Source organism: Panthera pardus, unplaced genomic scaffold (genome assembly GCF_024362965.1).
Source record: "Panthera pardus isolate Hobbes unplaced genomic scaffold, ASM2436296v1 HiC_scaffold_8, whole genome shotgun sequence".
Taxonomy (NCBI): domain Eukaryota; kingdom Metazoa; phylum Chordata; class Mammalia; order Carnivora; family Felidae; genus Panthera; species Panthera pardus.
In genome coordinates this window covers 13,159,296-13,184,880 of record NW_026527013.1, presented here as the reverse complement: position 1 = coordinate 13,184,880, position 25,585 = coordinate 13,159,296, and the positions used below count along the sequence as shown (strand labels likewise).

The window sequence follows — 25,585 nt, the reverse complement described above, 5'->3', positions numbered from 1 at the left end:
AGTAACTGGTTCAAGGGTGAGCACATGACCAGAATTAGGCCAATGAGAATCAGCCCCAGACTGTCGCTACCTGAGCTGCTGAAAACCTGCCAGAAGAAACAGGGCTAAGAAGGGAGCTGCACACCTAGGAAGGAGAAAAACAAGAAATGGACAGAGACAGAGCACCTCCTGGATCAGGTGGTGCCTGAAGCTGTCCAGCTCTCAGCTGTCCTCTTCAGGCCAGGGGAGGGACAACCCAGCCACGATTGAGGCAGCGGAGGGAGACAATGACACTGTCCCCCCCCCCCCCCAACCAACCATGGCCCTGAGTCTGTGTCACGCTGAGAGCAAACAGCTGATCTTTACCTCTGCCTGGACCCCGGGACAGACCCAGGGCTGAAGAGAAGACAACTCAGGTCAGCTCAGAGAAGCAGACATCAGATGGCCTATGCCAACACCTCCAGCCTGCACGGTGGCACCTAGATAGAGGCTGGGAGCAGATCATCGACCAGGGACCCTGCTACAATTCCCCCGCGTCAGGGTGACCTTGTACACTAGGTGCACTCACCCCAGTGGGCAGGGAGAGACACAGGCATCACACATTCAGCCCCCCCCCCCCCCCAGGGATGAGGAGGGGTGGAGTCACCTGTCCCCTGCCCGTCTGTTGCTACACAGGGAAGAAAGTGGGGTTCTAATGTTTATTTATTTTTGAGAGAGAGAGAGACAGAGACAGAGCGTGAGCAGGGGAGGGGCAGAGACAGAGGGAGACACAGAATCCGAAGCAGGCTCCAGGCTCCGAGCTGTCAGTGCAGAGCCCGACGTGGGGCTCGAACCCACGAACAGGGAGATCACGACCCGAGCCGAAATCGAATGCTTAACCAACTGAGCCACCCAGGAGCCCCGAAAGTGGGGCTCTAAATGACAGCCCGCTGCCTCCCCTGAGGACGGATGGACTGTTGTTTGGGCCTGGGGCCACCGCTGCAAGTAAACAGCAGCCAAGCAGTTTCCCTGTCCAACAGCCAAGGGATGGGATTTCCGAACCCAAATGCATGCACTGGTTTTGTCAATGTCCTTGTTAAACTTGACCTCTGAGGATTCCGTCCTCTATTCCTTAAAGAGCCCCTCAGTGTTTAGCACGTACCTTCTTTTAGACACAGAAATTCCCCTTCTTAGAAACAGACTACCAAGGGTCCAGAGACGGTGAATGATGCCCGATGCAGCACAGCATGTCAAGGACAAAGAGGGGGACCACCTGACACCACGGGCCTCCCAGTGGGAGGGCACAGCACCACCGACAAGGAATCCTTGCCAAAAGAGTTGAACTTGAAGCTGATCAAATATCTAGACCAGGGGTTCTCAACCACAGGCAGTTCTGTCCCCCCAGAACACTTGGCAACATCTGGATGCATTTTGAACGGTCACGACTGGTGGGGGGTGGGGGTGCGTGGGATGCTCTTGGCCTCTAGTGAGGTCAGGTCAGGAATACCTGTCAATATTCTGCAGTGCACAGGATGGCCCCCAGAGCAGAGACTGATCCAGCCCCAAATATCCCAAGCATCATGGTGGAGAGACACTGTGCTAGACCCAACAACTCCCAATGGACAGGAAATGCCAGGGACAGAGGAACACGTTAAGAGACACTGTCTCCAGATCGGGAAAATACTACAGGACAAGCAACTTCCTTTCTTCAGTAAATACACACGAGATGGGGAAAAAAAGAGAAGCAAGAGGTTCCTACAGATGAAAGGATTCCCATGAGACACATCGACGGTCGAAACGTGTGCGTCTCCTCTAAAAACGGATTTTGTCCGAATTCTAGAAACAGGGGAAAGACCACCTTTTTGACAAGGCGAGTCCCTGGGGATTGAGCCTCTGCCCAGATTCCTGATGACACTGCGGGGGTCACTGTCACTTTTTGGCTGTGATGGCGGCGCTGAGCTTACAGGTTTTTTTTTTCTTTTCTTGTTGCATTCACGTATACCTAAAATTGACCATCTGAAGGACTTTTAAGTGCACAGCTCGGTAGTATTAAGTACATTCACACTGGGAGCCAGCCATCACCATCCACCGGAACTCCTTTCGTCTTGGAGAACCGAGACTCTGTCCCCACTAGACGCTGGGTCCCCACCCCCTCCGGCGGCCCCATTGGCTTCCATGTTTCAGCCGTTGTAAATTGCGCTGCTGTGAACCTTCGTGTGCAAATATCTCTTCGAGACCCTGCTTTCACGCCTTTTGTCTTAGAAACAGCCCTCACCAGACACAAAAAGCCACACAGTATCTGATCCCATTTACAAGAAAGGTCCAGGACAGGCAAATCCATAAAGATAGAGAGCAAATTAGTGGCTACCCCAGGCACGGGGGTGGGTGAACAGGGCTGGGGAGTGACTGCTGATACCGGGTTTTCCTTCAGGCATGATGGAAATGTTCTGGAATTAGAGGTGATGGTTACACAACATGGTGAATGTACTAAGGGTCACTAACTGTCTGCTTTAAAAATGGTTTATTTCGGGGCGCCTGGGTGGCTCAGTCGGTTGGACGTCCGACTTCGGCTCAGGTCATGATCTCGCGGTCTGTGAGTTCGAGCCCCGCGTCGGGCTCTGTGCTGACAGCTCAGAGCCTGGAACCTGTTTCGGATTCTGTGTCTCCCTCTCTCTCTGACCTTCCCCCGTTCATGCTCTGTCTGTCTCTGTCTCAAAAATGAATAAATGTTAAAAAAAAAATTTAAAAAAAAACGAATTTTGCCTCAAAAGCAAAACAGTCCTCATCTTTCAGAGGTTTTCCAGAAACATCTATGTAGGAAACACACTGCTCTCTGGGGGTTGTTTCACAATGATGCCAAAGGAGGGATGTGGGTGGGGCTAGAGGGGGCAGGATGGGGTGTTTGAAGGCCCCTGGGGCCAGTGACAGGTGCAAAAGAGAAAATCCTCCTCGGATTTCCTTTGGTTAGTGAAATCAGGTACTGATGTAGGTCTTTCCCCAAAGCAAAGCACTGTCACTCGAACTTTCAGAAAGCGGTGGGGAGTGATCTGTATTCACAACTCTCAATAATCAAGTGGATCAAACAGACCCCCTTGCACTTCAAGACTTGGTTTAACAACGTTCCTCAAGGGCCGCCCGCAAGGAAAAACGGAAAATCCTCAAAAGGAGAGCAAATCAGTCATTGCCCCCCAAAGACCCCCAAGATGCCAACCCAGAGCCCCCACCCTGCCTAGCTGTGTGACCTGGGCAGCTGGCCTAACCTCTCTGGGCCCCACCCATCCAAGGTGAGGTGGGCACCTGCCAACTTGCCAGTCCCTGGACACATCCCATTCTCTCTTCTCCTCACCCCTTCTTCCTGGAGGCAGGTGATAGCACCTGTATTTCTATCCTCATCAGGACACTGAAATCCGCAGCCTGGTTTCCTCTCACCGTGGAGGGGAGAAGAGAGGAAGGACCGGGTCCTAGCGCCCCCCCCCCCTCATTTTCTACAGGACTGTGGATGTTCTCACCCCACCTGAGCCCCACACCTTGTGGCCTTAACCAGCGCAGGGCGGTGACTGCACCCACAGGCCTCATTTCCTGCAGCCACCAGCAGGGAAGGCTGCTGGGGCCCAGGGCGGCGCGTTAGAGAACTCAGGAAGCCTGGCCCCAATTCCAGATGCGTTACACGCCTCAATTTCCCCACCTGCAAAATGGCCTCTGCGATGCCTCTGCCCACTCTCAAGGAGTCCTAAGATTCCATGGAGTTTCCGTGTCGAAGTAAGGTTAGCCTGGGGCTGACACGGAGCACGTGCCCAAGAAGCACGTGCCACCTTCCTGTCCCCCTCCGGGGGCCCTGGAGAACAGGGGGTCGGGGGAGTGGCTGCCCTACAGCGGAGGACCTGCAGGTGGAGGGCGGGGCAGCGCGCGGGAGGGGCGGGGCCTGACCGTGCAGTTGTAAGCTTGACGCAGTCATCCCAGAAGCGGCTGGCTGAGAACTTCTTGCGGAGGACCACCGTTAGCCCGTAGAGGAGACACTGCCCCACGCCCATGATGTTGCCTGCAGAGGGCGGGCTCGGTGAGGGGTCCCCAGTCCCGGCCCCACCCCCGCCCGGCCTGCCCACAGTACCTGCCGTGTGGTACAGGGGCAGGCAGTCATAGAGCACGTCTGCCACCTGCATGCTGTAGGCGTAGTGGCCGAAGGCTGCGATGCGGTAGTACCTGCGGGGGGTGGGGGCAGGGAGTGCAGGGGCTGGGGCTTACGTCCTCCAAGGTATGGGAGTGGGGGGAATCTGTGGCGGGGGAGGGGACACAGCAGGGACCCAGGCAGAGCCAGCCCAGCTCACAGCGGGGGGGGGGCGGGGGGCGGTCTGGTTTAGGATTTGAGACCCTCCCGCGGACGGAGCGGCAGTGTCCTGAGATGGGCCGTGCGTCTTCCCCGGGGGTGAAGACAGAAATGTCCCCAAGATCCCAACAAGAGCGGAGGGAAGGGGTCGGCCGTAGAGGCGACCGGGAGTCACCCTCCAAAGCTGGGGTGATGCCCACGGGCCCCCCTCACCTGCTGTGCACTACAATGGCGGCCTTGGGCAGCCCCGTGGTCCCCGACGTGTAGATGTAGAAGAGTCGATCTGCAGGAGACGCATGTGTTGGGGTCCGAGGAGGAGGGGGTGGGGGGCGGGGGGCACTGGCGGCGGAAGGCGGGTGTCCGTGCTAGCCTCACCATCCATTCCCTTGTCAGGGGGCTGTGCCAGGGGGGGCGGTGGAGGCCTCCTTCAGCAACGGGTCCAGGAGCCGGGCGTCCGGCAGGATGCCCTCAGGCCCCAGTTCTCCAGAGCAGAACTTGAGCAGACTCTTCCCCAGCTGTCCGCTCACCTCGGCCACCGCTGCAGCCCAGAACAGACGTCACGGTCAAGGGCGGCCTGGGATGTACACGCCATCTCGCTGCTCCCCGCCCCCCGGAAGGCCCCAGACCCCCCCCCCCCCTCAGGATGCCAGCTGCGCCCGGCCTCACCTGCTGCCAGCTCCCCTCCGAAGATGAGGGCCTTGGCACCCGAGGTGCCCAGGCAGAAGGCCAGGGGCTCCCGCCGCAGGTTCACATTGAGCAGCGCGGCTTCCACGCCCGCCTTGGCCAGGCCCAGCCACAGCCCCACGAACTCAGGCCGGCCCTCCAGGAGGATGGCCACCACGTCACCTGGAGTGAAGCCCAGCCGGCAGAAGAGGTTGGCCACGGCATTGGAGTAGGCGTCCAGCTGCGCAAAGGTCCAGCACACGCCGCTGCCCGCGTCCACCAGCGCCAGGCGATCAGGCTGCCTCTGTGCCACCACCTGGAAGATCCGTGGGATGGTGTGGCGGGCACGCTGGTGCCGCCGCAGCTCCAGGCGCACGCGCATCAGCACAGAGAGGCCGCTGGGAGGGGGAAGGGAGGAGAGGCGTCACCGGGTGCCCCGCCCGGCCTCCAGGAGACCTCTCCAAGCCTCAGCATCTCCATCTGGAGAAAGCAGAGGGAAAGGTCCCTGCACCTCCGAGGACGGCGAGGCTTCGATAAGGACGCTTTGGTTGCTGGGTCTCTCGGGGGACTGAGAGCGTGAGAAGGGCTGTTGACCGAGTACCGCAGACCGTCCTTGTTTCTCTCTCCTGGGACGTCCGGAGCTGGACTCCTCATGCCCCACCCACCCGAGCCTGGGGTCCTCGTCATCTCCTCCGGGAAGCCTTCCGGGGCTCGGCCCCTGCACTGCGCCCACTGCTCCCCCATCAAAGCGTAGAGTCCCCCAAACGGGGCCAGGCTGGGGCAGACACCGGCTGGGCTCAGGGAATGCTCTCTTGTTCACCTTGGGAGACCTCCCCATCCTCTGTGCTCCCCCACCAAAGCCCCTGTGCGGAGCCACTCGGTCATGGGTCTGTTCCCCCCACCCCTGGGTCGTGAGCCCCCCGGGGAAGTCACATCTGCACCGGCCGCATGGCCGGTACGTACTAGGTCCATACACAGAGGCCGGACTGTGTTCGTGTCTCCCAACCTGGAACTCGAGGTAGCGGCCAACACAGAGGCAGATTCTTCCACTCACCTCCCAAATGATGAGCACCTATTGGGTGCCAGGTCCACGATGGGCGAGACAGACCCAGCGGTAACCCAGACCTAACCCTTCTCCCCCTCCATCTTTCTTCCGCTCCTTCTCCTTTTCCTACCCCTTGCTCACTCACTCCAGCCACAGGGCCCTTCTTGCTGTTTTCCTGAAGACACCACCTGGCATGCTCCCACCCCAGGGCCTTTGCATGGGCTATGCCCCCTGCCTGGACCAAGACAGATCAAGGCCCCACTCTCCTGGAGCGCAGTGAGCCTGCCACAAGCAATCCCACAGGACAGTCTTGGAGGGAGAGAGAGGCGTCTGGAGCTCCCGGGCCGGGCCTGAACCCCACCGCCCACGAGAGCAGCCAGCCTGAGCCTGGCAAGATCTTCGGTGAGAGGAGAGGCCGCCACACGTGAGCACGGTCTCAGGGCAAGGCCGCACTGAGAAGAGGCGCAGGCATAGGGACAGCGGTGAGGAGGCTGCTCCCCAACCGGTTCCCTCCGGGTGCCCGCCCTGTTACTCTCAGGGTGACGACGGCCTCCATGTAGATGAACACCCCTAATCGGAGAGCCCTGCTCATCGAAGCCCCTGTTCCCGCCACAGGTTAACATCGAGCAGTGCGGCTTCCACGCCCGCCTTGGCCAGGCCCAGCCACAGCCCTGCGAACTCAGGCCGGCACTCAAGGAGGATGGCCACCACATCACCAGGGGAGGTAACCAGGGGAAGCGACACCTGCATCTGATCAGGAGCCTGGCGCATAGTAGGTGCTCAGTAAACAGAGGTTGAAGGACTGCTTTCAAGCCCCTGACCCTGGAGCCCAGCATCCCGCCCCTCCCTGGCGACCAGTGCAGAGGCCCAGATTTCTTCAGGGCCCCAGACCTGAGCACCTACTTTGCACAGGCGAAGCTGATCGGGATCAGGTGTGAGAAGTCCGATCGGTGGAGGAAGGGGACGGGGGCTGGGGTGGCCAGGGATACTGATGGCAAAGGGGCAGGAGTCATCTTGTGGGGAGATGGGAACATTCTCCAGGACCTTTGCCCGTGCGGTTCCCACTGTTGAAACATTCTGCCCCAGAGCCCCCACCCCCACCCCCACCCCCATCAGGGTTCCTACACATCCTTTACCTCTCAGCTCCAATGTCCCCTGCCTGGAGAGGTCTCCCAGCCCTGCCCAGCGTGGATCACTATATAGCTGTTTGAAAACACGCTTGCAAATTCTTTGACAGTCGTCCTTCAAAAGGCAGGTCAGGTCCTATTTTCCCCACCCCTCAGGAGTGGGCAGACTCAGGGACTCGCTTCTAATGAAGAGAATGGGGCAATAGTCATGCTGTGTGATTTCCGAGACTGGGGCTCAGAGACAGCACCTCTCCTCCAGGCACGCAGATGTTCTCACACTCTTTCTGGACGCTGGACCTCGGAACCCAGCGCTGAGTTGTAAGGAAAGGAAGCCAAGACCACATGGAGAGGCCACGTATAGGGGTTCTAACAACATGTCTGAGTGAACAGAGCTTTGGGTAATTCTGGCCCCGGATCCTGAATCTTCCACCTGAGGCTCCAGACACAGCAGAGCAGATAAGATGGTGACATCTTGGCGACATCTGAATTCCTGACCCACAGAAGTCACAGGCAAGGATACTGATCATTGTCTTAAGCCTCTAGGTTCTGGGGTAATTTGTTACACAGCCATGGAACTGACGGGTAACTGATACACTCCCAGGCCCTGTTTCACTCCTTCGGAGCGATCATCACAATCTAAACCCGTCATCTTCCTTTACCGATTTCCTGAACTTTTTGTTAATTTCTACGAGAGCGAGCACCCAGTTTGTCTGTCTGTTGTGTCCAGGGATTCGGTTCCAGGACGAAGCACAGGACCTGGAACGTAAGGACGATGCTGATATATCCTGTGGGCGGACTCAAATGCAGCCCCGCCTCTTTTGCCTGCGCACAACTGTACTTGTTTGAAGAGCATCCCCCAAAATTCGTGTCCACCGGAAACCTCAGACCGTGACCTTCTTTGGAAGTAGGGTGTTTGCAGATGTAATTAAGGGAAGTCTGAGATGAGGTCATCCTGGTTCCCCAGTGGGACCTAAATCCAATGACAGGTGTCTTTTTTTTTAATGCCTAAAAACAATTTTTTTTTAATGTTTATTTACTTTTTGAGAGAGGCAGAGACAGAGCGTGAGTGGGGGAGGGGCAGAGAGAGAGGGAGAGGGAGAAACAGGATCCCACGCAGGCTCTAGGCTCTGAGCTATCAGCACAGAGCCCGAGATCGTGACCTGAGCTGAAGCCGGACGCTCAACCGACTGAGCTACCCAAGCACTCCTTGGTTCTTGCAGTTTGTGGGTTCAAGCCCCGTGGCTCCAGCTTCGAGCCTGGAGCCTGCTTCGGCTCCGGTGTCTTCCTCTCTCTCTGCCCCTCCCCTACTCACGCTCTCTCGCACCCTCTCTCTCTCCCTCAAAAAGCAAATAAATATTTTTTTTAATTTTAATAAATAAATAATAAAGTTTATTTATTTTGAGAGAGACAGAGACAGCGCGAGCAGGGGAGGGACAGAGGGAGGGAGAATCCCAAGCAGGCTCCATACTGTCAGCACAGAGCCCGACGTGGGGCTCAAACCCATGAAACTGTGAGATCGGGACCTGAGCCAAAACCAAGAGTTGGATGCTCAACCAACTGAGCCCCCCAGGCGCCCCCAGGTGTCTTTTTAAGAGAGAACACACAAACACAGGGGAGGAGACATGGGGAGACAGAGGCAGAGACTGGAGTGACCTGGTCACAAGTCGTGCGAGCCCTCAGAACCGCAGCCCAGAGGGAGGAAAAAGCGGCCTGGAGTTCATGGCCTTAGTTCAAATCCTGTTCCACCGCCTACCAGTGGGGCCTGCCCTCTCTGCAGGCCTCAGTTTCCTTACTTGGAATATCAGGAGACTGAATCCAACAACCTCCAAGGTGTTCTCCATCCAGCTCAACAAAGTGCCAGTCCTGCCACTGCCTTATTTACAAGCAGGAAGTGGGGCCCAGAGCAGCAATTCTCAGCCTATTGGGTGTGAAGTGTGTTAAGTGCCCAACCAAGAAGAAGGGCTGAACCAGAAGGGATCCATTGTTACTCTGCCCAGAGAGAGCCCGCCTCTGGGCTTTGTAAGTATTCTTCTACCTAAGTGCTCTTCCTCTCCCCAGGTCATGGCAAGACTGGCCCCTCTCATCTGCCCACTTGTGCGGGGTGCCCTAACCACCCTGGTTCAAGGAGTCCCTCGCTATCCCCGCCTCGCCCCTACGTGTTCGATCCTTCTGGTCACTGTCTGATGTTTCATCATTTCCTTCTCGGTTATTCTTTTCCCTCACTAGGCTGTGGGCTCCAGAGGACGGGAGAAGTATCTGGCAGCCGGTCACAGTGAACATGGTGTCCCCCCAAGCCCAGATGGGGTGTGGCTCCCAGGAGGTCCTTGGGGATGGATGGAACAAATGACAGTGGCCAGAATCTGACCATCTCGCCAGCCCGGCCTGGCCCCCACCAGCACACAACGGGACCCGTGCCCTAGTCAGCTCTTCGTGGTTTCCTGGGTCTGCTCTGGGCATAATGGGGTGAATGGTGGTCCTCAAAAGATAGACCCAATTCCTGGCCCCCAGAACATGTGGAAAAAGGGTCTTTGCAGGGTCTTTGCGCGGGATACTCCTCTGCTCAGTGTTCAAAGCCCTGGAAATCTGGCTCTGTCTGCTGACCCCCTTGGCTCCTTGAACTCCAACACTGCCCAGCCCATACACCTCCCTGCAACACATCAGCCCCTTTCCCACAATCCCTGCACCATGGGACATGGCAGTCCCATGTTCCCTTTCCTCTACCTAGAGAAGCTGTCACTGGCATGTGATGGCTGGAACCACAGCAGGCAGCATGAGAGTATGAGGGTACCCGGCTGGAGATGCCAAGCCTTTGCAGCAAGTATGGCAGAGCATAAAGACCGAAGGAACCCGGGTCAATGACAACATGCTGCACTGGGAACTGACCAACCTCAAGCCATCTCGTGTCAAAACTCCACGTTACATGTGGTTGTAACTGTTCTTTACTGCCAATGCCACTCCTAGTTGAGATTCGCGCTACTCGCAGCCAAAAACCTCCTTCGAGAGTTTAGCTCCCTGGAGGGGCTGATCCACTCGTGCACCATACCTCCACGGAGCACCACCACGTGCTGGACATCACGACAGGGACAGGGACATCCAGGTGACTAAAGTAGGCGTGATCACTGTCCAAATGGGGTTTACAATCTAAGGAGGGGAAGGGAACTAATAACCGAGGAAAAAGCGAAGAAAACCGATGATAGTTTGTTTTTACTGTTTTGTTATTTATTTTTGAGAGAGAGAGCAGGGGGGAGGGGCAGAGAGAGAGGATCCCAAGCGGACTTCGCGCTGTCAGCACAGAGCCCGACGCGGGGCTCAAACTCACGAACCGTGAGATTATGACCGGAGCGGAAATCAAGAGTGGACACTCAACCAACTGAGCCTCCCAAGTGCCCCAATCCAATGATAGTTTTATGCTAAGTTTCCTAAAAAGGAAACAGGATGATGTGATCAAAAGCTTTATCCACAGGAAGGGCGGGGGGGGGGGAGACCACTTTGAGGAAGCGACATTTGTGCTACATTTTAAAGAATGGGAAGGAGGGGCGCCTGGATGACTCATTCAGTTGGGCCTCTTGGTTTTGGCTCAGGGCATGATCTCACGGTTCGTGGGTTCTAGCCCCGTGTCAGGCTCTGCGCTGACGTCGCGAAGACTGCTTGGGATTCTCTCTCTCTGCCCTTCCCCTGTGTGCTCTCTCTCTCAAAATAAATAAATAAACTTTAAACAATTAAAAAATGATAAAAATAAAGAACGGGAAGGAGCCAGCAGTGGGTAAAGCGCGGCCGGTAGGGGGAAAGCATTCCAGGTGGAGGGTACCGTGAGTGCAAAGGCCTAGAGGTGGGAAGGACAAGGCCAGCAGGCTAGAGAGGAGTGAGCAAAGCAGAGGGTGGGAGGAGACTGCACGGCAACAGGACTTTCTCCATGGTTCTGGATCGTTCCACTAATTAGAAGATTGATCTTGGCAGGTTAAAGTCACCTGGGGGAAATGATACTGTTATTCATTTGTAGCTTCCAATGAGCAGAAGACAGAAAAGAGCCCAAACGATCTGTAGTATAGGAGGGGTTCGATGCCCAATGGCTGATCCTTACAACGGAAGGCTGTGGGGCCCCGACGCAGGTGGATGAGGAAGGAGCCACAAGGTGAGAAAAGTCACGGGTGATTTCACGCAAAGGCAGCAGGCAGGTCAAACACCCAGACACTGACTGATCATTGAATTTCCCTGTTTCCCCCCAAAATAGCCAGTAAAGAGATTTTTTTCTTTTCATTAATTTTTTGAGAGAGAGAGAGGGCACAAGTGAGCGAGGGACAGACAGAGAGACAGGGAGAGTCCCATGAGGGGTAGAGAGAGGGGGAGACAGGGGGAGACGGAGAGAGAAGGGGGGCTCAAACTCAAACCGTGAGATCATGACCTGAGCCAAAGTCAGATGCCTAACCGACTGAGCCAACCGGGTGCGCCAGTCAAGGGATTTTTTAAAAGTGTGAACACAAAGACTAGGAAAATGGGAAAGGCAGGGGTCCTTGGAGGTGGGAGAAAGCCAAATCCTGGACTCCAGCGCGAAATGGGTAGAAATCTGTCTGGGAAGCAAGCCCCTACATAAGATCAGTCACAGGGATGTAACGTACAACAGGGGGACTGTAGTCAATAAGACAGATCTTCCTGGACTTACAGTGGGGTTAAACCCCAAAAAACACAACGTAAGTTGAAAATACCATAAGTCAAAAATGCATTTAATACATCTAACCCAATAAACATTATAGCTGAGCCTGGCCTACCTTAAACGTGCTCAAAACACTTACATTAGCTCACAGTTGGGCAAAATAATCGAACACAAAGCCTATTTTCTCAAAAAATATTTTTTCTGATGTTATTTATTTTTGAAGGAGAGAGACACACAGAGGGAGGGAGGGGCAGAGGGAGAGAGGGAGGCACAGAATCCGAAGCAGGCTCCAGGCTCCGAGCTGTCAGCACAGAGCCCGACGCGGGGCTCGAACCCACGAACCGCGAGATCACGACCTGAGCCGAAGTTGGACGCTTACCCAACTGAGCCACCCAGGAGCCCCTACAAAGCCTATTTAATAAAGTGTTGAATATCTCACATAATTAACTGAATACCATACTGAAAGTGAAAAACAGAAGGGCTGAATGGGTACAGAACGCCTGTACGGGTCGTTTACCCTCGTGATCGTGCGGCTGACTGGGAGCGGCGGCTCACTGCTGGTGGCCAGGATCAGGACAGAGTCTCATACTGCCTGTCAGGGAGTCTGGGAAAAAGATCCAAATTCCACATTCAACGTACAGCTTCTACCGAATGCACATCACGTTTGCATCATCGTTAAGGCAAAAAATTCTAAGTCAAACCACTGGAAGCCAGGGAGTGTCTGTACCGTATTCCATGATGAGCCCCCAGCCTTCGTCTCCTCTGCATGGTTTCCCGCAAAGCACCCTTGGCCGGGTGACCCCATCATGAAGCTCGCAGTTGAAAAGACACCCCCCCCCCATAGGCCCATGCCGAGAGCTTCTAACCAGATTTACAACTAAGGATTATCGGACCCCTGGGGATTTCCTCTACTAGGGATGATGGAAACTAAAGGAAACAAAGGGGCGTCTGAGTGGCTCAGTTGGTTGAGCGATTGACTTTGGCTCAGGCCACGATCTCATGGTTCATGGGTTCGAGCCCCACGTCGGGCTCTGTGTTGACAGCTCAGAGCCTGGAGCCTATTTCAGATTGTGTGTCTCCCCTCTCTCTACCCGTCCCCTGTTCACTCTCTGTGTCTCTCTGTCTCTCAATAATAAATAAACATTAAAAAAAAAATATTAAAAAAAAAAAAAGCCTTAAGGAATGAAAAAAAAATCCTGGAAAATTGCAATGTGAGGGCACCACAGAATGTACAGCACACAGAGTAAACCCTAAGGGAAAAAAAGAGCTTTAGTTAATAAAAACGTATCAAAAGGTTTCTATAGTTTTCAGGGTATACATTTTTCATCTCTTTGCTCAGGTTTATTCCTAGGTATTTTATGGGTTTTGGTGCAATTGTAAAGGGGATCAGTTCCTTGATTTCTCTTTCTGCTGCTTCCTTATTGGTGTCTAGAAATGTAACGGATTTCTGTGCACTGATTTATATCCTGTGACTTTGCAAATTCATGTGTCAGTTCTAGCAGTGTTTTGGTGGAGTCTTTGGGTTTTCCCATAGAGTACTCCTTGCTGATTTGGATACATTTTATTTCTTTGTGTTGTCTGACTGCTGAAGCTAGGGCTTCCAACACTATGTTGAACAACACTGGGGAGAGTGGACCCCCTTGTCGAGTTCCTGACCTTAGGCGGAAAGCTCTCAGTTTTTTGCCATCGAGCATGACATTAGCTGTGAGTCTTTCATATATGGCCTTTAATAATCTTGAGGTATGATCCTTCTATCCCTACTTTCTTGAGGGTGTTTTATCAAGAAAGGATGCTGTATTTTGTCAAATGCTTTCTCTGCATCTATAGAGAGGATCATATGGTTCTTATCTTCTCTTTTACTAATGTGATGTATCATATTGATTGATTTGCAGATATTGAAACCACCCTTGCAGCCCAGGAATAAATCCCATTTGATCATGGTGAATAATTCTTTCAATGTATTTTTGGATCTGGTTGGCTAGTATCTTGTTGAGAATACACTGAAAACTATAGAAAGCTTACAAAAGAAATTGAAGAATTCACGGAAAAACATTCCATGCTCGTGGATTGTAACAACAAATATTGTTAAAATGTCAATACAATCCAAAGCATATGCAATGCAAACCCTATCACAATAACACCAACATTCTTCACAGAGCTAGAGTAAACAACCCTAAAATTTGTATGGAGCCAGAAAGACTCTGAATAGCCAAAACAATCCTGAAAAAGAAAATCAAAGCTGGAGGCATCACAATTCAGGACTTCAAGCTGTATTACAAAGCTGTAATCATCAAGACAGTATGGTCCTGGCACAAAAACAGACACCTAGATCAATGGAACAGAACAGAGAACCCAGAAATGGACCCACAAACGTATGGCCAACTAATCTTTGACGAAGCAGGAAAGAATATCCAATGGAAAAAAGACAGTCTCTTCAGCAAATGGTGTTGGGGAAAAAGACAGCAACATGCGGAACAATGAACCTGGACCGCTTTCTTACACCACACACAAAAATAAACTCAAAATGGATGAAAGACTAAACATAAGATAGGAAACTATCAAAATCCTAGAGGTGAAAGCAGGCAAAGACCTCTTTGACCTCGGCCGCAGCAACTTCTTACTTGACATGTCTCCAGAGGCAAGGAAACCAAAAGCAAAAATGAGCTATTGGGCCCTCATTAAGATAAAAAGCCTCTGCACAGCGAAGGAAACAATCAGCAAAACTAAAAGGCAACAGACGGAATGGGAGAAGATATTTGCAAAAGACATTATCAGATAAAGGGTTAGTGTCCAAAATCTACAAAGAATTTATCAAACTCAACACCCAAAAAACAAATAACCCAGTGAAGAAATGGGCAAAAGACATGAATAGACACTTTTCCAAAGAAGACACCAGATGGCTAACAGATGCATGAAAAAATGTTCAACATCACCCATCATCAGGGAAATACAAATCAAAACCACAATGAGATACCACCTCACACCTGTCAGAATGGCTCACATTAACAACTCAGGCAACAACAGGTGTTGGTGAGGAAGCAGAGAAAGAGGATCTCTTTTGCATTGTTGGTGGGAATGCAAGCTGGTGCAGCCACTCTGGAAAACAGTATGGAGGTTCCTCAAAAAATTACAAATAGAACTATCCTATGACCCAGCAATTGCACTACTAGATATTTATCCAAAGGATACAGGAGTGCAGATTCAAAGGGGCACATGCACCCCAATGTTTATAGCAGCACTATTCACAATAGCCAAATCATGGAAAGAGCCCAAATGTCCATCAACTGATGAATAGATAAAGAAGATGTGGGGTGTGTGTGTGTGTGTATGTATGTATGTGTATATATATATATATATATATATATATATATATATATATATATGTAAATATATATATATGTTTATATGTGTGCGTATATATATGTACATATATAAACGTATATATATAAACATACGTAATATGTTTTTATATATATAAACATATACATATCTTTATATATGTAAATATATATAAATATATATGTATATATATATACATACACACACATGTGGAATATTACTTGGTGATCAAAAAGAATGAAATCTTGCCATTTGCAATAACGTGGATGGAACTAGAGTGTATTATGCTAAGCGAAATAAGTCAGCCAGAGAAAGACAAATATCATATGATGTCACTCATATGTGGAATTTAAGATACAAAACAGCTGAACATCAGAAAATGGAAGCAAAAATAATACAAAAACAGAGAGGGAGACAAACAATAAGAGAACAAACTGAGGGTTGTTGGTGGGGTGGTGGGTGAGGGGATTGGCTAAATGGACGAGGGGTGGGGCGCCTGCGTGGCTCAGTCGGTTAAGCGTCCGACTTCAGCTCAGGTCAGGATCTCACCGTCGGTGAGTTCGAGCCCCGCGTCAGGCTCTGGGCTGACGGCTCAGAGCCTGGAGCCTGCTTCCGATTCTGTGTCTTCCTCTCTCTCTGCCCCTCCCGCATTCATGCTCTGTCTCTCTCTGTCTCAAAAATAAATAAACGTTAAAAAAAAAAATTAAAAAAAATAAATAAATAAATGGACGAGGGGCATTAAGGAGGACACTTGATAAGATGTACACTGGGTGTTATATGTAAGTGATGAATCACTGAATTCTATTCCTGAAACCATTATTACACTGTATATTAACTAACTTGGATTTAAATTTTAAAAAATAAATAAGGAAAAATAAAAATGTATCAATATTGGTTCATCAATTGTAACAGGTATACTACACTAACACAAGATCTTTTTTTTTCTTAACGTTTATTTATTTTTGAGACAGAGAGAGACAGAGCATGAGCGGGGGAGGGTCAGAGAGAGGGAGACACAGAATCCGAAACAGGCTCCAGGCTCTGAGCTGTCAGCACAGAGCCCGACGCAGGGCTCGAACTCACGGACCTCGAGATCATGACCTGAGCCGAAGTCGGCCACTTAACCGACTGAGCCACCCAGGCGCCCCACACAAGATCTTAATAATAGGGAAACTGTGGGGAATGGGAAGGGGATATATGGGAACTCTACGTACTCTGTGATCAATTTTTCTGTAAACTTAAAACTGATAATAAAAAAATGAAGTCTATAAAAAATTAAAAATAAAGTCTATGAATTTAAACAAATAATGATCATAATAAAAAATTTTAAACTTGTAGGCATAAGTCAAATATTAACAGAAAGATTAGAAGGTGTATTTGAAGAACTATCATAGAAAGTAGGATAAAAAGATGGAGATGGCAAATTAAAAAAAAGAAAGAAAGAAAGAAAAGAAAATTAGAGAACCAGCCCAGAATATCCAACATAATATTTATTCAACAAATAATTATCAAGCCAAATGCTGTTCCAGGTACTAAATAACAGGTGTTCCAAGAAGAACAAAAGAAATAAAGGTGAGTAAATCATCAGTACCATTTAAGAAAACTTCCTTGCCATGAAGCTAAACAACAGACCATACAATGGATGGAAATAGCTCACCATCTTGAAAAGATCCCACAAACTTCCAGAAAGAAAAACAGATCACTATAAAAGATCAGGAATTAGGAGGGTTTCAGACTTCTCAACAATAATTATGTGAGAAGAAATGCCTTCAATACTGAAGGAAAATTATTTCCAACCTAGAAGTTTAAACCGAGACCATCAATCAAATGTGAGGGTGTTAATAAAAATGTTTTCATACATAAAGGGTCTCAAAAAATTAACTTCTCAACCACATATCTCCCAAAGCTAATAAGAAGGTGCTCCAACAAATCAAAGGAGTAAACCAAAGAAGAAAACCACCAGGGACCCAGGAAACAGTGCATGTAACCCAAGACAGACGTAATGCCAATCCTTAGGAAAGTGGCTAGAATCAAGATTGGAATGACAGCTATTCACCAGGTGCAAAGAGTCAGTAGCCCAGCCTGGATAAATTGGAGGCTAGAAGAGAGACTTCTCCAAAAAAGGGGAAACTGAAAGCCCATCTTACGCTATAAAAGTCATGAGAGAAGACAGGCACAACTGTCATTTGGTCTTGAAGTATAGATGAATGCAAAGAAAACTAACAAATACAAAGGCAAGTAATAACCACCCCCCCCCCAAAACACATAAAGGTTGTTAAGAAATAAAAAATGATCATAGTATACTAGTGGCTCAACTAAGAACACTGTTACCATCAAAACAATGTAAATATTGATTACTTACCTGGCCAAATTATGAGTCAATCCTCATTACTCACAGATTTCTTAACTGCAAATTTGCCTGCTCACTAAAATTTATTTCTATCCCCAAAAATCAATATTCATATTTCTTTCACAACCATTTGAGGACGCACACAGAGTGGAAAAAACAACAACAACAACAACAACAACGTGCTGCCAGTGTGCACATTCCCAGGTTAGTTCAACAAGACAGCACTCTGCCTTTTTGTTTCAGCTCATATTGTAAATAAGCATCCTTTTGGAAGTCTATTCAGTGCCACATTTTTTTTTTTTTTTTTTTGCATTTTTGTCCTTTCTTTGGTGATTTTGAAGCTTAAAATGGCTCCCAGGAATAATGTTAAAGCGCTATCTAGTGTTCCTAAGTGCAAGAAGGCTGAGATGTGCCTTACTTAGATAAGTTTTGCTCAGGCATGAGTTATAATGCTGTTGGCCATCAGTCCACTGGTAATGAATCAGGAATATACATATATACATATATATGCATATATGTATATATGTATATATATACACATATACATATATATATCTCTTTTTAATGTTTATTTTTGAGAGAGAGACAGAGTGCGAGTGGGGGAGGGGCAGAGAGAGAGGGAAACACAGAATCTGAAGCAGGCTGCAGACTCCGAGCTGTCAGCACAGAGCCCGACGTGGGGCTCAAACCTGTGAACCGCGAGATAGGGACCTGAGTCGGAAGTCGGTCACTTAACCAACTGAGCCACCGAAGAGACCCAAGAATATATATATATGTATTTTTTTAATGTTTTACTTATTTTTGAGAGAGAGAGAGAGAGAGAGAGAGAGAGATGTAGAGTGTGAGTGGGGGAGGGGCAGAGAGAGACAGACACACACAGAATCTGAAGCAGGTTCCAGGCTCTGAGCTGTCAGCACAGAGCCCGACGCGGGGCTCGAACCCACAAACTGTGAGATCATGACCTGAGCCGAAGTCGGCCGCTCAACCGACTGAGCCACCCCGGCGCCCCAAGAATATATATTTTTAAAAAAGGAATATAGGGGTGCCTGACTGGCTCAGTCAGTAGCACATGTGACTCTTGATCTCAGGATCATGAGTTCAAGCCCCATGTTGGGCCCAGAGCTTACTTCAAAGCAAACAAAAAGAGATGGGCATTGAGGAGAGCACTTACTGGGATCAGCACTAGGTGTTGTATGGAAGCCACTAAATTATATTAAAAAAATAAAAAATAAATAAATAAAAAGAACTTCTATAAAATGAGGTGTCTTTAAATAGAATAAACATAAAACAAGATCATGTATTGATTGGTTGATAAAAATGTCGTGACAGGAGGTTTGCAGAAACCTAACCCAGTATTTCCTCTAGGAATGATAGCTCAGTATTTGTTGATTCAATGTTTGCAGTGGCTTTATGAGGTAGAGGGCTGAGAATCTTTCATCTGGAAGCTTGCATGACTTTCATAAAAGTAAAACTTACAAGTAAAAATGGAAAGAAAGTGCCAGTTAAGAAATATGACAGAGAATGTGCGGCCACCTGTGGGCACGGACGGCAGGAAGGTCTGTGCAGATTCTGTAACTATATCTTGGGAAAGAGACAGAAGACGCCCTCCCTGGTCAGATCCTGATATCCCACCGGTTCGGTAATAAGTAGACTAGCCGAGGTGAGCAGCCTCGGCATTTATTGCGCACCTACTATGTGCCGGGCGCTGTGCGAACTTTATGGCCACCCTCTGAAGCAGAGTCCTAAAATTCCCATGTGACAGATGACGGGATGAGGCGGGTGCTCAGAGAGGTGCATTAACATGCCCGAGGTCACACAGCAAGTCAGGGCAGAAGCCCAGAACCAGGACCCCCACCAGGGTCCCTCTGCTCCTCCTGAGGCCTAACAAAGCATTAATAAAGCATTCGCCACATATGCCCATGCTGCACACAAGAGGTGTTCAATTCATGCTTCTTGAGGGAGAGATATTACATAAGGACTATTTTTACAGATAAAGGAACTGGGACTCAGAGGGCAACTTTCCATGGGCCAGCAAGGGGCAGAGCTGAGGTCCACCCTGGCTCTGGCCATCAAGCTCCCAACCATCCGCTTACACAGCCACCAAGCCCCCCCCGCCCCCCACCAGCCGACAGCAACCAGCACCAACGCATCTGAGTACCGACCGGGTACCCAGCTCTCCTCTAAGAGCTTCCCGTGAGTGAACTTGACAGAGCACCCCAAGAACCCCAGAAGCTGGTATTATTTTTATAGCCACGGGGAAAGGACCTTCAGCAAGGCTGGGAACCACAGGAAGCAGCCCCTGCAAGGAGGGCCCCCCCCCCCCACCCCGTCCACCGGTGATACTGCAAGAAACAGGAATTGAGGCTATAGCCGGTCACGATCAGGTTACATGAGCATTCGGGACGGGCCCAGCTCTCACCGCCTGTCCCGTCCTGCCCTCGCCCCCATCCTTTCCGGAGTACACCCACGTGGGCAGACAGGAGACTCCAGTGCTCAGCTCCAGCCACATGCCTGGGCTGCCCCGGCCTGGCAGCAGCCCAAGCCACCCCCACCCTGGGGACAAAGAAGCCACTGTGCGCCTCTGGGCCCTTCCTGAATGAGACTTCTTCTCATCCTTCTGTTCCTTCTGCCCCCTCATGTTTTCACCCTGAGCTCCAGGACACCCGGGCAGAAAGAAACCAACAAGAATAAATGTGATCAGATTTCACGCCGCGAATACAGGATACAGAACGAGGTGGGAGAGCTGGAGTCGGGTGCTTACACGTTTTCTGAACCCTGGGTCGAAAGGCAGCTCCCCCACCACAGCACAGGGGTTAAGAACATGAACTCCAGTGCCCTGCCCTCCTTGCCTGTGCATTCCCGGGTAAGGGACCTCGTCTCTCCGTGCCTGTAAATGGGGTTAGTAGGCATCCCTTTTTTTTTTTTTTTTTTTTAAGGTTGTATTTATTTATTTTGAGACAGTGAGAGAATGTGAGCAGGAGAGGGGCAGAGGGACAGAGACAGAGAATCCCCAGCAGGATCCACACTGTCAGCACACAGCCCAGACATGGGGCTCAAACCCATGAACCATGAGATCACGACCTGAGCGGAGATCAAGAGTCGGACATTTAGGGGCACCTGGGTGGCTCAGTCAGTTGAACATCTGGCTCTTGGTTTGGGTTCAGGTCATGATCTCACCGTTTCGTGGGTTTGGGCACCACCCTGGGCTCCATGCTGACGGTGCGAAACCTGCTGGGGATTCTCTGTCTCTCGTCTCTCTCTCTCTCTGCCCCTCCCCGACTCATGCTATCTCTGTCCCTCTCAAAATCAATCAATAAATTAAAAAAAAAAAAAAAAAAAGAGTTGGACACTTAACCGACTGAGCCACCCAGGCACCCCGTTTTTTAAGTTAATTATCTATTTTTGAGAGGGAGAGAAAGAGCGCGAAGGTGGGAGGGGCAGAGGGGGAGGTGGAGAGAGAGAATACCAAGCAGGCTCTAAGTTGTCAATACAGAGCCCGACGTGGGGCTCGATCCCACGAACTGCGAGATCATGACCTGAGCAGAAACCAAGAGTCGGAAACTCAACCTTCTGAGCCACCCAGGCGCCCTTCCTTCTTTATAGGACTGTGAGAACACAAGCCCTGGTCCACGGAAAGGGCCACACAAGCTGTGTTAGTTAGCTATTGCTGTGTGACAAATTGCCTCCAAAATTACCAGCTGGAAACATTTATTATCACACATTTTCTGAAGGTCAGGAAGCCAGGAATAGCTTAGCTGTGTGGTTCGAGTGTCTTATGAGGCTGCAATCAAGGTATTGGCTGGCGCTGAGGTCATCTCAAGGTTTCACTGGGAGAGAGCCTACTTCCAAGTTCAGTCACGTGGGCCTCTCCCCAGGACTGCCTTGCATAACAGCAGCCAGCTTTTTCCAGAGGGAATGATCTGAGAGAGCACCACAGTCATGCACATTATAAACCTCGGAGGTAACAGCCCATTTCTTTTGCTGTATTCTGTTCATTAGAAGCAAGTCTCTCAGTGGGGCGCCTGGGTGGCGCAGTCGGTTAAGCGTCCGACTTCAGCCAGGTCACGATCTCGCGGTCCGTGAGTTCGAGCCCTGCGTCGGGCTCTGGGCTGATGGCTTGGAGCCTGGAGCCTGTTTCCGATTCTGTGTCTCCCTCTCTCTCTGCCCCTCCCCTGTTCATGCTCTGTCTCTCTCTGTCCCAAAAATAAATAAAAAACTACTCCCCCCGACCTGGGCGAGCGACCAAACCTTGCTGTGCCTCAGTTGGCTCGTCCGTAAGGTGGGGACAAGAGAGTACCCACACCATAGGGTTGTTGGGAGGGCTTCAAGAAGTCATGTTTAGCATGGTGCCTGGCATGGAGCGGGCACTCAGCAAATATTGGCCATCCTGCCAAGGAGCAACAAGGTTGGAGAGTGTACAGAGACGCAGGGTCAGGAGAGGGCTCTCTAAGATGACATTTAAGCTATGGCACGATGACAATGAATAGCAAGGAAGAGTGATCCAGGCAGAGGGTGCAGCACGTACAAAGGCCCTGGGGCCGAGCATGTTTAGGAACAGCAAGGCCAGTGTAGCTGGAAGAGTGACAAAGGAAAGGAGAAGACGTTGTGGACACAGTCAGGAACCTCAGGTGGTGTCGATTCTAAGGGCAACAAGGAACCGTGGGAAGGTGTTGAGTAGGAAAATTCTGCAAAGGGTCCCGAGGGAGGCAACATCATAAGGCATCACCAGGCAAGAGGCGGTCCAGCGTGTGCCAGGCAGAGGGAACATCCTGAGCCTGACAAGGCAAGTTGATATGAGGGCCAGATGACACGACAGAGGTGGGGAGTGGCGAGTGGGCAGATCCCAGGATAGGTCACAGTGTCCAGCTGGAGGGTGAGTCTTTTTCCTGCAGAGGATGGGGGTCGTGGAGGGTAGGCGAACAGAGTGCATGCTCAGATGTGCATGTCAGAAAGACCAAGGCAGAGGCAGGGACCAGCGCATGGAGAGGAAAGGACGGGTGCTGGAAGGTTCAGAACCAGTCAACTGGCAGTGGAACTTTCCCCAGCTGCACACCATCCCTGCTGCTCACAGAGCCTGTTTCTTCACCCTTAATGGGTCAGTCCCCCCACCTCCCTGAAAGGATCAGCCTCGCAGCCACAGCAGGTGCTCAGGTATTCCCATGTGGGGACTGTTACCAAGATTTGCTCGGATGGGAATCCCCCACGACACCTATTCCCCCCCACCCAGGAAGACCCCCCCCCCAACAGCTTCTTCAAGCAAGCCCCTCAGAGACACCCCAGAGACCTTCTTCCAGGGATACCTGCCTAGGACACCAAAATCCCCTCGGGTGAGATCACAGTCTCCAGAGATTCCCCAAACAAGTCTTGAAATACACAGCAACCTCTCCACAAACCCCGAACCCCCCAAATCCTGCACAGACTCCAAACTCTCAAAGAGCGCTCCTGCCACAGAGAAACCGGTAAATTGTCCTGTGGAGACACACACCCTTCAGGAACCCTAAAAGTCCCTTACAGGTACCCCAAAAGGCCCCTTCATCCATCACACCCGAGAAAGCCCTAAGTAAACCCAAAGTGTCTTGGCAGCCCCCAGAGACCACTGGGTCACCACTGTGGGACCCTAGGGACCTACCAGAATCCCTGAAGAGCCCCGAGAGGCCTGTCACAGTCACCAAGTCTCCACAGAGACCCCCAAATACCCAGGGCCTCCCAATCAGCCTCAGCTCTCTGGAACCCCAACCAGCTTCCCCAAAGATCTCCAAGTTACCTTCCAGTCCCCTGAAGTCTCCAGAGCAGCCCCTAGAAGCCTGAAACCTACTCATCTCCCTCCAGAGACCCTCAAACTGTCCCCTGCAGCTCCCCTCAGTGACCCCCTACCCGGCACTCTTTCAGGTCCCGGCCCCGCCCCTAACCCCGCCCTCACCTAAGCCTCGCCCCCAGTATCCAAAACCCCTCTCCCCAAGCCCTCAGGACCCCCCCAACGCCGCCGCTGCAACCTCCACCTCTGACCACCCCCAGGACGCGCAGCCGGCGGGGAACCAGGCCCCGAATGCACTCACAAGAGGTCCCGCCTCGCGGTCTTGCAGACGATACGCAGGAAACGCCAGCCGCCGCCGCCCACGTACACGCCGAGCGCCGCCGCTGTGCTCCAGGTCCACGGAAGCCCCAGCAGCCACAGCAGCACCAGCGAGACCACGGAAGCCGAACCTGCACCCGGAGCCCGCATCCTGGGGAGGCGGAGAGCGCTGAGGCCGCGGGCCTCTGGGGCCCCGCCCCACAGCCAACCGGGCCCCGCCCCCCGCTCCGCCTCTTCGGGGAGCCCAGGCCACCGCCTTCGGGTTGGGCCCCGCCCTCCTGCCTAGAATTGGCCGTGTTCCGGACAGGCTCCGCCCCTGGATCAGGGCCCCGCCCCCATCCCATGTTGGATACAGGCTTCCTGGTTCCTAACCCTCCTCAGGCTTCTTTGCCAATCATTATTACAGGCCACGCCCTCAGACGCAGCTCTTCCCCTCCGTCAGTCACTATCAAGCCCTGCCCCACTTCTTGACCTAGAGGCTGGACTCTGAACCCAAGCTCCACCCTCACGACCTGGCTCCAAGCAAGGGCTCCACCTCTTCCCTACCACGGACCCAGTCCCTTCCCCGTAACTTGACCAGCTCTTCCCCATGCCTTGACCTAGCCGTTGTCTTCAGTTACAGGATCTTCCCCGTTCCCAAGCCTGTCCAGCCAACAGGTCCTGAGCTTTCCCCCGAAGTCCCGCTTCTACCCTTCCTCCGCCACCCATTGGCCCCGCCCCCAGTTAACGATCTGGTCCCGCCCACAAATGTATATCACGCCCATTCCACGCTAGGCCCCTCCCCTAGCCCCGGGCTTCGCCCGCCCCCTATCCCAGGCACAGGTTCCACCCCACTGGCTCCTCCCTCGAGCTTTACCCCAATCGTCACCCTCCGGGCCCCACACTGGCCCACCTAGCGCCCTAGGCCCCTCCCCACCTGCCAGCCCAGGCCCGCCCCAAGGCCCTCTTCCGACTTGTCAAGCGCCGGAGCTCCTCAGCCCCTTAGCCAAGGCCCGCCTCTTTCCGGAGGCCACGACCATAGAGAGAGGTCCCGGGCCAGAGAGACGACGGCCAACGAGACCCCGGGGCTAGAACGGCCCAGAGACGGCCGCAGCTGTCTTCAAGACAACCAAACTGCCCTCCCTCCGCCCGCCCCCGCGCGGCGTTTAGAAAGCACGTGCTCCCGCAGCCTAGGGGCGTGGCTTCGGGTTGAGCTTTAGATGGCACACGGATTCCTACCCCCGGGCACCAGAAAATCCCAGTTCACACTCAGGGCCTGTGTGTACTGGATTCTTGCCCCAGTTTGTCCTATATCCAAGCACCATAGCCTCTTGGGTCTTAAATACACATTCCGGGGACCCGAAGAGTCCTAAACTCACAGCCTAGGACCCTCAGAAGGTTCTAAACCCCATCTGTCTTAATGGTCCATTTCAAGGACCCAACTAATCCCAAACCTATATCGCAAAATCTCGTCAGTTAAATCTCTTTAACACCCCAAGAGCCCAGGGAGGGCAAAATCCACACACCAGGGTCCCCACACCCTCCTGTACCCAAGGTCCTAAATGCCCACCGAGACCCAAAAGCCCTCCTCCTGATCAGGCACGGGCTAGCGCCCGCCTGACTGCCCACCACCCTGGTCCCTGGCTGACCTGGAGCGGCTCACAGACCCTCAGTCTTGGCCGGTTCCCCGTGGGTTCCCAGAAGCTCAGGCGGGGACGATGAGGCCAAGACAGAGAACTCCAAACCTAGCCCGAGAAGGTGGGTCCTCCAGACCCTCTGTTTCTGCAGACTCCTGAGCCCTGCTCTGCCTGCGCTATGCCCATGTAGGCCACTGCCTTGGATCCCTCCCTCCAAGCTCCCCCTCCTCTGCCCCCCTGCCCACCCCACCCCTGCTTGTTTTCTGCCTTGGCTTTGGCCGACCTTCCCAGCGCTCTCCTTGGGAGGCGGCCAGGGCCGGCTTCCAGCGCCATTTGGAGGACAGGGCTGGGCAGGCTCCCACCCCTCCCACGTGCTACCATTGGTGCCTGCGGCTGCCCAGGGTGGGTGGAATGGGGGGCAAGGAGGCAGATCGGGAGG

At 52.1% G+C, this 25,585-nt stretch overlaps 1 protein-coding gene across 1 annotated transcript in view; it reads right to left on the bottom strand.

Moving 5' to 3' along the window:
- Positions 1–25,375, bottom strand: part of SLC27A1 (solute carrier family 27 member 1) — a 30,865-nt gene extending 5,490 nt beyond the window's left edge. Inside the window, 9 exon segments of the mRNA XM_053898232.1 lie at positions 3,886–3,897; positions 3,900–3,997; positions 4,067–4,158; positions 4,496–4,565; positions 4,658–4,691; positions 4,693–4,820; positions 4,949–5,343; positions 23,514–23,681; positions 25,159–25,375. Of these exon segments, the coding sequence (XP_053754207.1) occupies positions 3,886–3,897; positions 3,900–3,997; positions 4,067–4,158; positions 4,496–4,565; positions 4,658–4,691; positions 4,693–4,820; positions 4,949–5,343; positions 23,514–23,680 (996 nt within the window). The 5' untranslated portion in view covers position 23,681; positions 25,159–25,375.
- Positions 25,376–25,585: the final 210 nt, after the last annotated feature.